General features: G+C 43.8%; 2 protein-coding genes across 7 annotated transcripts in view; both read left to right on the top strand.

The window, feature by feature from the left end:
* Nucleotides 1-16,390, top strand: part of LOC135391545 (meiosis regulator and mRNA stability factor 1-like) — a gene marked incomplete at its 3' end in the record, with an annotated part of 73,442 nt that overhangs the window by 46,673 nt on the left and 10,379 nt on the right. For 5 of the 6 annotated variants that reach the window (XM_064621842.1, XM_064621838.1, XM_064621843.1 and 2 more), the window contains 3 exon segments: nt 1,215-1,396; nt 6,944-7,137; nt 11,664-11,887. In XM_064621842.1, coding sequence (XP_064477912.1) covers nt 1,215-1,396; nt 6,944-7,137; nt 11,664-11,887 — 600 coding nt within the window. 6 annotated transcript variants of the gene reach the window in all.
* Nucleotides 8,109-8,656, top strand: LOC135390504 (uncharacterized). Its single transcript, XM_064620200.1, has 3 exons — nt 8,109-8,121; nt 8,216-8,441; nt 8,500-8,656. Exons 2-3 carry the CDS (start codon nt 8,275-8,277, stop codon nt 8,654-8,656), a joined length of 324 nt encoding a protein of 107 aa, XP_064476270.1. The 5' UTR covers nt 8,109-8,121; nt 8,216-8,274.

Genomic DNA, 16,390 nt, shown 5'->3' with positions numbered 1-16,390 from the left:
GCGAAATGTTTTCGCTTTGTGGGGTATTAGAACTGCACAATCAAATTTACAAAACAGTTGGAGGAAGGAACCAGAGACGGTGTGTAGGACGGAAATGTCATTTTGTTCGATTCGGTTCGGGTTCAGCTCCACAACAGAGCAAAATATCGGTTCGAACCAATTCAGGAAAGTGAGTTTTGGGCAGGTTGCCATGAGTTAAAAGAAAGCACATCCTTACAATTCTCAAAAACACAAGTGTACCTCTGATGTTGCCAACACCGCAGTAGTTCACAGCAACTGCGTGTTACAGATCTGCATTTCAGGTGCAACATTACGGTAACGTACTGTACTGTGTTCACTCATCGTACACACCCTGTTATATCCTGATTAGGGACAGGCCGTTATTTTCACAGCCTAAAACGAAGAGTTTAGTTTGCTGGACGACAAAAGTCGTGTCCAGGAAAGCCTATAGCTGCCAAAAGGACGACCACAAAACTAACACAACTGAGTGAACGAATAGGTGCGAGTACAAAATACCTTGTGCACTTGGGTTGGGTTGCAGTTTTGTTTTGCTCAGCTTTGGTTTCGAATTCGTTTGGCAACGCGGCTCAATTCGCGGTGTAAATCATAATTCCGATATCTCAGAATGTACATTACGTTCGAACCGTTTTGTGAACCGGTAACCGCCTGAATTTATTTTGGTTCAGTTCCGGTTTGCTCCAACACGAGAGGAAAAATATTTTGGTTTGGTTCAGTTCTGGTTCAGCAAAAAATAAAGGTTTTTTGAGGTTTTTGGTTCGGGTTGAGTTTCGTGTCCGATCCCTGTTCAGTACTATTGCAAAAATATTAGAAAATAGGTTGCGAATAGCATTCGAATGGCATAAGATATTCGTTTCATATTTGGAATTTCAAATATTTGCACAGCCCTACCGAAAAGCACTGAAAAACACTGTCTTGAAAGAATGAAACTCTGAAGGACATACACCAAATTTTCTCCGAAATAAAGACTCAAAAGGTGCGGCATTCCAGTTGCACCATCCTGGGAAAAGAAATGGTAATTTCTGCCATAGGTATTACCGGTGATTGGAACGTAAGAATGTAATGGAATATACTACTGATTTCTTGCAGTTTACATCACAAGATGCATGGGATCGCATAGACATTTGAGCTCTACATTCCTAAATGTTTGCCACTTTAAGAGACCCTTATGTTTGACTTTATTTTTTTCATTGGAGCTGCCTGATGATCCGTTGCTTTGTGAACATCACAAGTCACCTGTCCTTGGCCAGATTGACGGCTGGGCTCGATGGGAGAAAACTCCGGAGTTGCTGCCTAAAGTCTGCATCTCCCTTGCTACACTTGGACCCAGAGTTCACGCTCTTCTAGACAGACACGGCGGCTTACTGCCCATGAACAGGTGCACACTTTCAATCCTGTTGCAGTGCTGCTTGTGATCTACAGTGAAGGCCACTTATAACTTAATCACTTATAGTGCGGGACCGCTTATAATGCGGCTTATCCCGACCCTCAATATTCTTCCCATAGAACATAATGTATAGAAATACTACTTATAATTGTCCATCCCAACGCGGGATACCGGTTATAGTGGGGTCACCGAAGGACAGAGCGCATTTGTCTGTGACTTCCTAAGCATGAATCACCCATCGCGGAGAACGCTCCTCGTGACTGAGCGACCAGGCATTCGGCTGTCGCGCTGATTTTGGGGACGCACGTGCAAGACACGGTCGGGAAACTACGCCAGACAAAAATCACTGCGTTTTTCCAGGCTCCCTAAGAATGTTGAATAAATTGTTTTCTCTGCGAGGAATCTTCGCGCTGTTCAGTCTGATGCACAACATGATATAACAGAAAGGTGGGTGCTCAGTATCGGGCATATATTGGCCTCAAAACGTGATATTTGGTTATAGTGCCGTACTGCTTATAGTGCGGATTTTCAGCGGTCCCGCGACATATGTTAAAAGCGGTTTCCACTGAATTTGTGTGAAACAACCATGTGGACACGTTAAAGGAGTACAGAGGGCCATCCAAAAAAATTTCAGATTAAGACATCTGATGAAAGTGTGTGTGTCATTATACCGTATAGCGCGAAAGGTTTTGATCTGTGCAATTTGTTTTCCAGAAAGGGCGCACCGCGAAGTAAGTACTCTGGCTGGGGGGGGGGGGGGGGAGGGATATGTTTATTAAGAAAAAAAAGAAAGGAAACGTAAGCCAGATGGGATGTCGGCTTGTTATTTAAAAAAAAGTGAAAGGGGGAAGACAAAAAAGGCAAAGAAAAGAAGAAAGCAAAAGAAAGTAAAAAGAAGGAAAGAAAAGGAAAAGAAAAATGAAGAACACAAAACTAAAGCAGAAGAATCACACACTCTGGCTTGATCCTATGATGTATGCAGAACTGGTATAGAAGTAAGAGGAAGGAAGAACAGAAAAAGGAAACAAAAACAGAAGAAACAGAGAGAACGTAAACAGTGAACATGTGCACAACTGAAGGCATTACACCTTTGAAAACTGAGTGCAAAAGGAACAAAATGCATTGAATCATCGGCGTTTGACCTGAAATGGAGTTGAACCCGCTCCCAACGGATATGCGTTCCGAAGATCCTACCGTTACACCTCACTGGTAGCTGCTGGTACCTTTTCGACTGCCTCGTTTCATTGATCTGATTGCTTTGGGCGAAATTCAGGGCTATGTATTGTGTCATCCTCTGTGTTTCTTCGCCTCACCTTCTACTGTGATAATGAGTATGGTGGGCGGATACATATTTTACAAATTGCAATATGCATTTTTGGGGTTGGTGCCTCTTCGCTCTTTTGACCCGGGCGCGCCGAACCCCAAAGGTTGGTGTCAGTCTCTTAGCGGGACTTCCCGGGGGAGGCGGCGCCCCCCCCCCCCCCCAGTTTATGTTCCGGGGGCAAGGGCCCCCGCGCCCCCCCGCAGTCGGCGCCTATGTGCCAAGTGACTGTGCTAAATGTGCAGTGCTTAGTGCAGTGTTGGCACGCTTTAGGGATTTCTCAAGTTTTGCATGATGCAAGTTGACAGTAAAAACTGGTTTTACCGGGTTTTACTACACAAGGCACTGTAGACAGGTGTTCCTCTACACTGAGGAGACAGCTATAAATAGTGCTTTGTGTTTTTGAGTTTTCTATTTTCGAAAATCAGGTTTTACTACAACAGCCGTAAAATTGAGCAATATCAGGTGGAAGAGCAATTTTTTTTTCATGTCTCTTTGTGACTAAGAGATCGGTAAGGTGTCCCAGTGAGTCATTCCAAGGGTTTGGATGCCACAAAGAGGTTCCGAAAGCAATTTGCTTTCTGCGCTCTTCTGTGCGTGCTGTATGTGAATGCTCTCTTATTGTTTACATGCGATAATTATGTTAAATCTTGCCATTCTTCAAATTGACTGTTTTAGCAACCTGTGCAGTAAAATGTGCTATAACTGACAGCAGTAGAACTCATTTCAGTTTCCTGACAATATATATAAAAAGAAACTTGGATATGCTTCGCTACCTTTTCAGCATATGCAGTGGCTTACTAGGCCATTTAGCATTTGACTAGTAAAATAGCAACTTCTCAACCAGATTGTGTTGCATTTTTCCATCCCAAACATCTTGTTTCCTTTTTGCAAATTATGCTTATTGGAAATACGTATTTGGTGACATTGCTTTAGGTCACCTATCAGATGTGCAGGGTGCTTTGGTATATCCATGTAAGAAATTTTAATGAAAAAGGATGCTACGGAAGAATGCGCGATAAATGGCATTTATCTGCAGGGAACTTTTGCCATGTACTAAAGGTAATTTTTAAAAATTTGAATTGAAAGAAATTTAATAACTTGAAGTGAAGTACAAAATTTGCAATGTCAGCTCAATATCTTTTGGCCAGGAACCAAAAGTGCATTTTGGTTTTTCCCTATTACATCGCAAAATACATTCCAGGAGAATGCAAAACTGTCACCGGCTTAACGCAACAAAAAAATTATCAATTTATTTAGACGTTTCCTCTCCTATGCGGGAGACGTCATCAGTTAGGGACGAAAATGAGGGGCAACCGAAACCAGTCCTGCTATTTAGGGGTTTGCCAAGGCCGCAGTAGAGTCCAAGAAGTGGGTCATGGCTGGCATTGCGTGCTGTTGGCTCCCGTTGGATATGCCAGGATTAAAGGAACTTTCTCGGTCCCCACCGCTGTTCACATGCCAGAGTGACTGCGCCTTAGTAGTCGAACACGTGCCCCATTTTCCAGCAGTGGTCCACGAGCTCAGTCTTTGACCTAGTTGCATTGGTCGTCCTTTCCACATCTTGTCTGTGTTCTTTAATCCGTGTGTCGCATTTCCTGCCGGTCTCGCCCACGTAGTTAAGTAATGCAGCAGTTTGGGCTTGTTGGTACGTGAACATCGTGTTACAAGTGCAGCGGAACAGTGCCAAAAGCTCTTTGTTGTCTGTTTCCCCTTTGTCCCTTTTTAGCTGCGCTTGTAACACAATGTCACCCACGTACATGGCGTCACTGTCCATACAACTAAGGCAATAGATGACGCTGCTTTGGCTATCTCTACCTGGCCATCATCGCATGCAACCACGGTTATTATATATCACTGAGTACCATGAATCGAAAAAACAAAAAACAAACAAAAACATTTGAGACGCGGGTTTTGGCGTGCAGTGGCAAGGGGAACAGCAGTGTTCAACTGAACGCCAACAAACTTTCAATATTTAACTGGAATTTCACTGAACTCTAGGCCTCACATAAATGTTCAGAAGTAATTGGCAATCCATTAAATCCTCAACTGTGTTGTGATGCACGTAGTGTACCAAAGTTTCACGTTTGACTTGGGTGGACCTTAAAGGGGCACTAAAATGCAAAAACAAGTTCGCTTCAAAGTATGTTGCATGCTATGTTAATTTCATACTTAATTTCATACGTAATTCTAAACTTTGATTCCATTACGAAGCCACAATCCAAATTATACCAGACTCTTTCTTGCTTCGGCACTAAGCAGTGAATGAAACTTCAGCTCATGCATCGGTGTTTCCAGTCCATGGTGCGCATTCATGCGCGTGCCACGCCAGCCATGCCATGGAGCAGTCCCAGTGGAAAACAAAATGCGTTTTGCGAAGTGGACTAGTGTCACTGTTCGAGGGACGTGAAGATAAATGTTGCCAATGGAACATTCGCGAGAACTGTTGTGGGCTACAATTCACTGAGTCGGCATTGAAAAATGCAGCAGTGGGCATCATGCCATTCATATACGGAACACTGTAATGGCACCTGTTCCAAATGTAGGTGATACCATTAAGAGTGGACATGTCTCTCCTAACAACAGCGCGAACATCTCCACTTTTCACCCGATGTTGCAAGTGTGCCTGCATTCACTGATGTCACCTCGCTGCCATACTGTAGGTCCCTCGAAGTTATGTTCCTGCATTAGTTCGCTGCCATATGCTTTTTGGGTGAATATTAACGTCGAAAACATGGAAATTGCAGGGATATGCTACAAATCACACGGCACAATAACTCTGAAACACCAAATATACGGTGGGTGCAATATGGGTAGCGGCTTGGATGGGACCTACAATATGGCTCGATGTAGCACAACTGCCTGCAAGCGACAGTGGCGGTCTCCTGCAGATGACGTCATGTGCATGAACCCTATAGAAATGATCCTTTGATAAGCAATTTTGAGCAACATGTTAGTAGATAGAACCTAGTGATGTCATACTTCTCGAAATGTAGAAATTAATGTTATGTATACTTTCGCTTTGCACAGACAGAGAAACGACATTTTCGTATATAATGGAGAGCGAGACACGTGGATAGCAACGGCATATATTTGGCAAGATTCTGAAGACACATAATTTAGTACATAGTGGCACTTTGCTTATGTAATGTCATCATGTGCCATGTTTAAGGCCCTTCATTTTCCACGATTCCGTGATTCCGCAAAATTTCGTGGAATTCGGAATTAATCGCGGAATCCTTCGTTTCGCACAGAGTTTCACGGAATCCTCTATTTTTAAGGGTGTATGGATATTAGAGTTCTCAAATTCGAATCGAATATCAATCACTCGAAGTATTCGATTCGCGAATTGAAATACCGAACATTCGGATTTCCGGATAGTTTGACTATTCGCCGAATACGAATGACGCCTCCCGAAAGTGGGCTTCACCTGACGCTTGCCTGCATGAGGTGAAGCCGCCCCTACAAAATTGAAGCCTGCTTTACGAAATTGTTTATTCCGCAGGACAAAACAGGCAGATTGTAGTTTAGGTTAGGATAACACTAATCCAAGTTTATTGTGTATACTTCGCCTGAGGAAGGGGCGTCGTCCCTCCCGTATGCAGTTTAGCGGTAGCAGTGGGGGATTTTGATATGATATCTGGGAGGTTGCCTTCAAGAAGTTAAGACTTTTAAATAACGGCTACAGTCCAAGCACAAAAAGAGGTGTACTAAAAATGTAACTTCCCCAGGGCATGTATTGTAAACTCCTTCCTATAAAGTTCCTATGAACTCTGTTGATGCTGAAAAATCTTTCAGCAGGTATAAAATGATTTCAGGCGACAGACCGCACCAGATGAGAACAAAAGATGTCATGTATGTAATGCTGAGCCACAACAGTGCTTTGAATCTGTAATTTTATAACATATTTTTTGTTCCCACATTATCCAAGAAAATAAAGTGTCTCCCATTTCATGCAGCTGTTGACTGCTCGCTGCGGAAAATAGCAGAATTTACGAGTCAGTGCCGCGGAATCTTGAATTTGCCGCAGCAGAAAACAGAGGGCCTTAGGCCCATGTTTTGCCTTTGTAGATGTAGCATGACGAACGTGTGACAGAATTCAACAGAAATTTTTAATTTCACTTAGTTGTGGCTCAACAATACTACAGCAATAGCATAACGTCCCTTTCAGTCAGTGTACTCCTCAGTTGTAGTCACTGACCTACGGTATGTTTCAGTTTCTTGGCATGCTACGAGGCAGAGTTTGGTGCCATCCCACGGACAAGTGACAAGGAACCCTGGCGTCAGGGTTGTGTGCACTTGGAGCATCTCGTGGCATCCTTACCTGGTGTGCAGGTAGACACTTCTTCACTGGGAGTCAAAAGGATCACATGGGTAGAAAATGGCAAGGAGAGTAAAACTGAATCATCCTGTAAGTATCAAGTTGACTTTCTGCTTCAAAATTGTATTGAAACTGATGTTGTCGAGACACTCATCACCACCATGAGTTGCGTGGTTTGTTTTTACAGCCTTAAAGAATTCAGACTCGGGATTTATTAATTGTACTGGGTGTAACCGCAATGAACAATTCTCTAACACTCCTGAAACTTGCTGCACGTTGTAAAGTGCTGCATGTTTGCGTTTTCATAAATTCTGTAACCACGATGTAATCCTTTGGGACCACTCTGTTGCTGTTCTCTATTACTGCGTTATGCCTTGCAAGTGTCTATTTTCACTGAATTGAACCACCTCTCTAATGCTGTGGGCTACTAGGTCACTAGAGGTAAACCAAATATGTAAATATCTATTCGCCATAGCAAAGTACAAAATACATTTTTACCGTCTGTTTAGGACCAAGCGAGATGTTTTCTCGTATCGGAATTACAGCGTGTATCGGGCATTTGTGAAAAGGTTATACGCTCGTGACAAGAATGTACATATTAGATTGGTGGAAGGCTCCTTGAATAGGGAACCTAAGCGTTTTTGGTCCTTTGTTAAGGCCCACACATCAACCCACAAAAATGTCAACGCTCTAAAGTGTGGCCAAGACCTACTAAATAGAGAGAAGACCTAACCACTACGCGCTCCTCCCCGGCCGCCCTGGCAGTACGTAATTCCGACGCTGCCGCGAGGAGTGGCGCTGCTAAACCACTGTCCTCCGTGCACGCGTGTAGCGTGTAGCCTGCTCATCACTTGCCGTGGGCGTGTTTACTTCCAACTTTGCCATGCTGCTGTCGTTATCAGCGCTTGTTAAGGAGTTGTAATTGTTAGTTTCGCGTGTGTTAGGCTGTTACGTGTCATTTGGTGAACTGTTCACATGGTCTACTGTTGCGTGCCCATCTGCAAAAAGTTTCGTTTCACGAGTTCCCGTCGTCCGGGCTTCGTGAGGCGTGGATTAAGGCTATTTCAAGGTCTGGTGAGTAGCATGCTTCTGTTTTTCTAAAGTAGAGCCCCTTCTCCCAAGTGATTGCGAGCGCCTTTCTAACGATAAAGAATCTTATTACACCTAGGCCGCAACAACGAGCTGTGGCGACCAAACGACCGATCCCAGGTGTGCTCGCGGCACTTTATGCCCGAGGACTACAAGGAAGGGCTGAAGATAAGAAAGCTCAAGCCAACAGCCGTGCCTTCAGTTTTTCCACAGTACCCAAGCTACAAGCAGCCCTGCCTAAAGAAACCACGAAAAGCCCCAAAACAAAGGGCAGAGAATACTGGGGGACCAGCAGAACAGCAAAAGTAATGTTCGCACGCTTCTGCACCGTATTTGTATAACGCTTAATAAACTTTTATGCAGGCGCTCCTCAGGTGCCCCCAAGATACAGCCTCTCCAAGAAGCAGATGAAAACAGGGACCCCACTTTCAATCGGCTGCCCCTGACAGAGGTGGAGTGTGACCCAGCAGAAGGGAACTGTACTGGTGAAATCAGTAATCCAGCACTAGCGGCAGTGTAGCACATAGAACAGAGTTGGCAAAGCTTGTCCTAAAAAAGTTCGGAAGGCCATATCTGGCTAACATAACAGTCGATATAGCAGCAGAGAATACAAAGAAAAAAGTGCAGAACAAACCTCTCTCTCGAAAAGTGCTGAAGTTGTAAATTGATGTGGGTTGTTGAGCATGTAGTCTCTTGTGAATAGAATTTTCATACTCTGAGCTTGTTTGGTCTGTTATTGATTTATCGTGTTTCGTCTTATTATGCGGAACTAGCTCTACGGGTACGAACTGGGAAGTCACGTGCGTGTCATCGGACCGCTAATTAGTTATCGCACGGAATCCACCGCCGTATTTATTTACCACAAAAAGAACTAGGTTAACCATCGCATCATATTTACGTCTAAATATAGGCAAAACATCCGATTTCGTTGCTGCGAATGCTTGTTTAACGAGCTGAATTACGCTGATATGTCGGGCATTGAGCGCGATTTCATGGACACTCCGTAAACAACTGCTCAAACGCATAATATGGTACTGGCCGCAGAGAAAACGACTTACAATCGTAAGAGAGTCACATACCGTGTCGTACCGTACAGTATAATGCGAATATTTGAAGCAAAAAAGTCTTAAACCAGCGTTATCTCGGGACCATCGTGTAGTCCACCGCCCAAAAGAACAGAGGGCTTTGCGTGCCCCCTCGCGGGAGCATCGCGAACAAAAGTTTCAGTGCGTTTTTTGGGGCGGGAGCGCGGAGTGGTTAGGTCTTCTCTCTATTTAGTAGGTCTTGAGTGTGGCAGTACCTTGTGTACTGACCCGGTTTCTGTTTCCAATCTGTTTGCTGATCACTTTGCCGCTTCCTTCATCAAAGAAAGATCTGGAGCCTGCTCTGGAAATTGTGATATCGTCGTATCTGATAGCATGTCGCGCAGCGATATTGTTGTTGACGAGGTACTAGTGGCGCTAAAAAAATTGAAATCTAAGATTACTTGTGGTATTGATGGCATACCTAGCTTTCTTGTGAAGGGTTGTGCCGATATCCTTGGTCCAGTTCTGTTGCATATATTTAACCTGTCACTTAGAACAGGTGTGTTTCCTGCTGTCTGGAAGCAGTCCGTCATTATACCAGTGCTTAAAAGTGGTGACCCTACTGTTGTCGACAATTACCGGCCTATCTCATTATTATGTAACTTTTCAAAAGTTTTTGAGATTGTCATGCACGAACGATTTTATGCGTACTTTAGTAGAAGAATAGTGGAAACGCAGCATGGTTTTATGCGTGGAAGGTCTGTGGACACAAATCTGTGTTCTTTTTTAAATTATTGCTCACCTGCAGTTGTCAATGGTGGTCAGGTCGACGTTTTGTACTGCGATATGTCAAAAGCCTTTGACCGCGTGTCTCATGTGCGTCTCCTTCAGAAATTATCTCGCACTGGAGTTACAGACGGCTATTGCAAATGGATAAATGATTATTTAACGAATCGCACTAATTTTGTTCGCTTAGGCAATTGTTTGTCGTCAGAATACAAATCACTTTCTGGGGTTCCGCAGGGCTCTAATCTCGGCCCTTTATTCTTCTTAATATTTGTCAATGATTTGTCCTTGGTCGTTCAACACTCGCAGGTGCTACAGTATGCTGACGATGTTAAACTGTATCGGGTTATTTCCACAGTGGACGACTGTGGGCTACTCCAACGGGATGTTGATTCAGTAAATAACTGGTGTGAAAATAATTTTTTGTTACTTAACCCTGCAAAGACGAAGGTGTTGACGATAAGCAAAAAGAGAAAGCCCACGCATTTTTCTTATGTTGTCGAAAACATTGATATCGAGCGTGTGCCCTCTGTTCGTGACCTTGGCGTCATAGTGGACAGCGCCCTTTCCTTCGGTCCACATGTGAACACCATTGTGAACAATGCTGTCAGGTCTCTGGGTGTTATAACGCGATTTACTCGTGGCTTCACTGACCCTCGGTGCTTGTTAGTGCTGTATATGAGCCATGTCAGGAGCAGACTCGAACATTGCAGTATTGTTTGGAACCGTTTGACTAAGACGCAGTCAGACCAAATTGAACGTGTACAACGTAAGCTGGTTACTACTGTTTATGACAGATATATTGGTAGGAGGTTATACTATGACTATGAGCGCATTCTTGATTATATAGGACTTCCGTTATTGTCGTGTCGAAGACGATGTATTGATTTGCGATTTTTGGAAAAACTAATTAACGGTGAAATCGACTGTCCCATGTTGTTATCATCCGTTAATTTTTTGTGTACAACAAGGACAAGGGCACGAAATTTGTTCTACATTAGTCATTCAAACGTTGCTTCTCCTTTGTCTCGGTTACTGAAAGTGTATAATGACTATGGTTCTGATCGTGCGACATTTCGATAGTATATCTTTCTCTTAATTTAGTTATCTCGGAATCTTTAATTAGCCAGCATTATGCATCTGTAGTTCCCTGTTGTATATGGAGTATGTATTGTGTTTCGTGCACCACACTAAAGGCCACGGCTGTTTGTGGGCACTTTAAATAAAATCAATCAATCAATCAATCAAAGCACTACAGATGTATGGATATTTGCAGAGAATTCTGTTCTTTATTAACCTGAGGCAAGCTTTATATTCGCGAAACACTCCAGGACAACACTTACTTATTCGTAAAACCGAGGCATAAAAATCTCCAGCTGCAACAAAATTCCATTGCAAAAGTTTTCATGTCTACAGTAACAATGCACAGATGAATTAACTTGCAAAAAGCAAAAATATTCATTTCCTTTACGCAGCTAAAAATGTTAGTTTGCTCTCGTGATGACTACTTGATGAGCCGACACAATGACATGAAATTTTGTGTTTGTTCGAGAGCAGTTACTCATTCACTGATAGCTGCCGGTGTGGCTACCACTAGTGTATCTTACATCATTCTTTATATTTCTTTAGTGTCTTTTAGTGCAACTGAGTTGAGTAGTTGTAGTTGGTGAGTGCAGCTCTATTATGAGTACATTATTGAGTAAGCTTCTATAATAGGTGTATCCACAGGTTCTACAACAAGGAACAACTTCATAGGAGAACCTTTGGAACAGCTAGCACGGGAGGCTGTGGAACTGCTGAAGACACAGACTGACAGCTGCATGGCTCTGCACTCCTTTGCACCTACATACCACAAGCACTTCAATCGCCAGTGCCGTATGGCAGATTATGGCTTTGGCAGACTTTTAGACCTCCTACAGGCCTTGTCTCATGTCATACAAGTAAGCATGTATTTCTGAATCATTGGCGAAGGAAATTTTGAAGTAAAAATGTTGTGCCAGCACATGTCTTTCGTGTGCAAAAGGCTATTTGAATGTGTCAGTGTATGATGTCTGTGTACACATTTTTCTCCCACGCTCTCCCCTTTAGTTTTATTTCATTCTCACTGTTATTTGGTCTCAAAGCCTTGGACCTCATTCTGGCGTCTTGAAAAGGTCCTTGATAACACAGTGGTAATAGGTTAATTTGAACTCGAAGGACACCGAAGGTTTGTTCGAACAAAGCATAGCTCAGGCTAAAGGGGAGTCTCTCTGAATGAGGCCTCGATGCACTGGCAGTGCATACTAGCTGCGCCAGAGATGCGTTATGGCCAGCTAGGCCTTGCCACGTGTTTGCAGTCACGCGATGCCGGTGATATGAGAGGCTCATTCATATTTCAGAATACAATTGAACCTCTATTAACTAATGTCGATTTAATGCAGTCCTCTGTTTAACAAAGAATTTCCATCGCCCGTACGCGTCCCCATAGACGCCAATGTATTTTTGCGCTCGATTTAACGAAATACATTCGTTTGGTCCGCTCTATTTAACGAAGCCTTTGGGCGACAAAAGTCTTCTGCACATCTCCGTTCCCCTCACCAGAAAGAAGTGGAGGAGAACCCTCTCCACTCAGTGTTGTCCTCACGCGAGTTTTTGTTGGTTACTGAGGTTGTCACGTGCTCTAGGCGCGCTGTAAAAGGAGCGTATAGACTGTAGACATGTGCACGACATGCAGACCGACGCCGGTAATTTTCGGTATGCCGACGCTGCCTCAAAACCGGCACGAGGGCCTATTTGCACCTGTTTTCGGACATGAAAACACGCATTGCTGGCCCCTTGCGAAGCCCAATTTGCTTTTGTTGATGCTGATGACAGTAGATTGCGGTTTTGTGCCATTTTTACTTGATGCATAATGTAAAACCCCCCGAGACTAGGGAACACGAAGGGACAGACACGACATGAAGTCTCAAACACAGCTGAAAACTTTACATCACAGATCACAAATATATGCACAACAGAGGGAAAGAAAAACACACAGTTGAGGACAAAATAAGAGGTGAAGTGTGTTTTTCTTTCCCTCTGTTGTGCATATATTTGTGGTCCGTGAAGTTAAGTTTTCAGCTGTGTTTGAGTCTTCGTGTTGTGTCTACCCCTTCGTGTTCCCTAGTCTCGGGGGTTTTACATTATGCATCAACTTCACCAGCTCGCTTGCTTCTTAGCCATCTTTTCGTTTTTTACTTGTTTTTGTTTGCGCCACTGATGCCGACGATCAAAGTTCTATGATCGCTAATGTCTACATGATGTGTACCCATTTCTCATTCTTTTCGGTATTCAACAGCGGTGCACTCTCGTTCTTTCTGGAATTGTGCATCATGTGCGTCATGAGTGCAAGTAGAAACGGCGATGCATGAGCGCGCAGGATAACCAGGAGAAAGCAGTAGAGGCCATCCAGAGTTATAAAAGTTACACTCTCTCCAAGCAATATTGTGCATAAATTACGTATTACCCATCATTACATAATGAATAAAGCTTGATATTTTGTGCCCTTCATAGCTTGATACCTGTTTTATGAGAAAGGGCGTTTTACGGTACACGCAGTACAGGTAGTGCCGGCGGCCATCTTTGTTTCAGATGGCGTGTTCCATTTAACAAATTTCTCTATTTAACGAAACAAAGAGCCAACATTTGCAAATTTATAGAGAGGTTCGTTTACAGACAGGCATAAAAATATTCCAGGACAGAAAATAATCTGTTATATGCGCTTGCACTAGTTGCTTCAGCCGTGGCTCTATCAACATCAAATGCAATGTTGAATGCCACCCAGTCGCAAACAAAAATTCTGCCAGCCCAATAGACCTCTACCTGTTTGTAAACAAATGATGTCATAATGTTCAACAGCGGCACGAGTTTGGTAGAGTTGAACTACATTCAATGCTAGTGGCGAACAAGGTCGCGCCCGAAAGCCATGGTCTTGAGGGGATTACGATGGTCTCAGAAAAGGATGCAACCTTCGGTCCTACTTTTCTTTCAGTAGGAGGCAGCGAACAATTGCCCATTCATGGAACCTAGCTCTTGCCTTCGGATCTGTTTTGGTTTCGGTGTGTCTACCAACGTCATGATGACGTTTCTCGGGTAGAGGTTATTAGAGAAAATACCCTCTGTCACCCACACCATTTTGTAGTCAACAGGAAAGCTCTTGATCCTTTAAAGCAGTTAGGCTTTCTTGCTTTGCCGGCCACGATGCAAGAGCCAGTCACGGTGGCTCACATCATTAAGGAGATGTGTTCCTTGCTCCCCTTTCCTCCACCACAGGTACAGTCGAGCCCGTTTATAACGATATTGACGGGAACACGAAATCTGATCGTTATATCAGAGTACTGTCAAAAACGAGCTTTCGAGAAATTGCCACTCGGGTTCGTGTAAACGAAGTAGATCGCCACAAGTAGAACGCCGCTGAACATGCGCGTTTGTTGGGAGCACAGAAGCATTTTATCTAGCTTTAAATTGACGCAGCTGTGCGTCGAAAGCTTTTAATAACATAACCGCCGATATCGTGTGAGGCGCCGCACCTTTTGAGATCGACGACCTCATCCATTGCTCATCATCCAATGGCGTAGTCATCATCATTCTCACGATCGGGACTGCGTGGTCCATCAGAATACGCCTCCGTCACGGGCAATCCATCGACGCGTGACACGCAACTGTCTGCCGATACATGTAATGGAAGCCGCGGTACTTCACAACACGGTATTGCACCAGTACGAAACCCGTGGAGCGCATGTAACTTGGGGTCGAGCCACGCATCTTTCCTCGTCAAAAAGCGACGCCTTGCAACGCACGCATCTAATCCCCGGCAGTCATGCGCGGATGAAAGCACTGCGTTCTCACTTTAGTGGGCACGGAGGCGAAGGCTCTTGAAAATGCCAGTGTAATTTGTTTTCAGCGAAATGGTGCAACCCTGCTTTCTAATTTTCACGTGTTTTTCCGGCCGCCGGGAGAATTCCGATTGCTATATTCGAGCAAGCGCTTTCGCGGCGATCGTTATATCGATGTTTTGTTTACATGTAGTTCAATGGGAGAGCTGACGGGAACCAACAATTAGATCGCAATATCGGAGTTATCGTTCTATCGCAGATCGTAATAAATGGGCTCGACTGTATAGCCTAATGTAAGAAGTGAACATAGCACTTTCAATTAAATGGTCGCTGCGAAGTCTCGTGCTTCCAGGTGGTGGTAGTCAGATGCAGCCGGTCAATCTTATTCGATTAAACCAATGTGCATGTTCATATATTTGAATTATTAGGCGTTTTCCTCTGCTCAGATGTGCATGACTTTTACGGGACCCAAGAGTTAGTTTGCATTATCTGTAGCTTTGAATTCAGATGTGCATTCCATGCCAAATGATCCAGCGATGCCGCTCGACCATCGCTGATTGCCACAAAAAAAATCGCTGTTCACGAAAAAGTTCACTGTGGTGGTATACATATACCAAATCCCAAATATTAGGCACAGCTGCATTTCGACGCTACAGGGCTCTGAAGTTTGTGCTACGAGCAAAAGCCATACCTGCAATGGAAGCATGTCGTGAGTCTTCTTGCATAATGTAAAACCCGGAGACTAGGGAACACGAGAGGACAGACATAACACAAAGTCTCAAACACAGCTGAAAATTTTACTTCACATACAAGAATTATATACAACCAGAGGGAAGGGCACAACCAGTTGAGGACAAAAAAGGGTCAGTTCTGGGGAACAAGAAGTCTGCTCAAGGCCAAACCGAGGATTATGGATGGGTTGCTGACACAGTTCCCACAAGAGGTTATGCATAGGGTCTCTCTCAAAAGTCTTCTGTGGGGGTCCAATTCAGAAGCCTTTACAAGTGTTTCATCAAATAGAGGGAAGCAATCTGAGCATTCTACCAAATGCTTGGCAATTTCGGGGTTTGGGGCTTTATTTTTTACTTTTAATGAATGCTCTCTTAGACGATCATTTAAGCAACATTTTGTCTGGCCAATATCACAGAAACCACAAGCTAGGGGGATCTGATAAACAACATTTGAACAACAGGGGATGAATTTGTTCCGGTGATTACAGGTAACTTCAGGTTTGGTGAAAGGCGTGAGGCAATCAAGACCGAATTCTATTCTTGACAATGATCTGACTGGCCTATGTAGCTGTATACGTTCTGCATCTCGTGGAACTTTCGCTGTAAAGTTCCTGCTCAAGGATCACAAGGTGGACATGCTGCTTAGAATCGTAATCAATGAGAATCAAACCTGGTATAAACTTGTTTAGACCTTTTTACAAAAGCGGTTTTCTTCTATATTCGTCCCTTGCGCGTTAACTTTGAAGAATTCTGAACAACTTATTTCGGATTTACAATTGTTTCATGGTAAGAAATGCTTTGCTTTTTCCTTGGGCATCAAGGATCTGTACTATTCCCTGCAAGAGAATGTGTTGTTGAA

Source organism: Ornithodoros turicata, chromosome 4 (genome assembly GCF_037126465.1).
Source record: "Ornithodoros turicata isolate Travis chromosome 4, ASM3712646v1, whole genome shotgun sequence".
NCBI lineage: Eukaryota > Metazoa > Arthropoda > Arachnida > Ixodida > Argasidae > Ornithodoros > Ornithodoros turicata.
The sequence above is the reverse complement of the archived record's forward strand: the minus strand, read 5'-3'. Positions and strand labels throughout refer to the sequence as shown.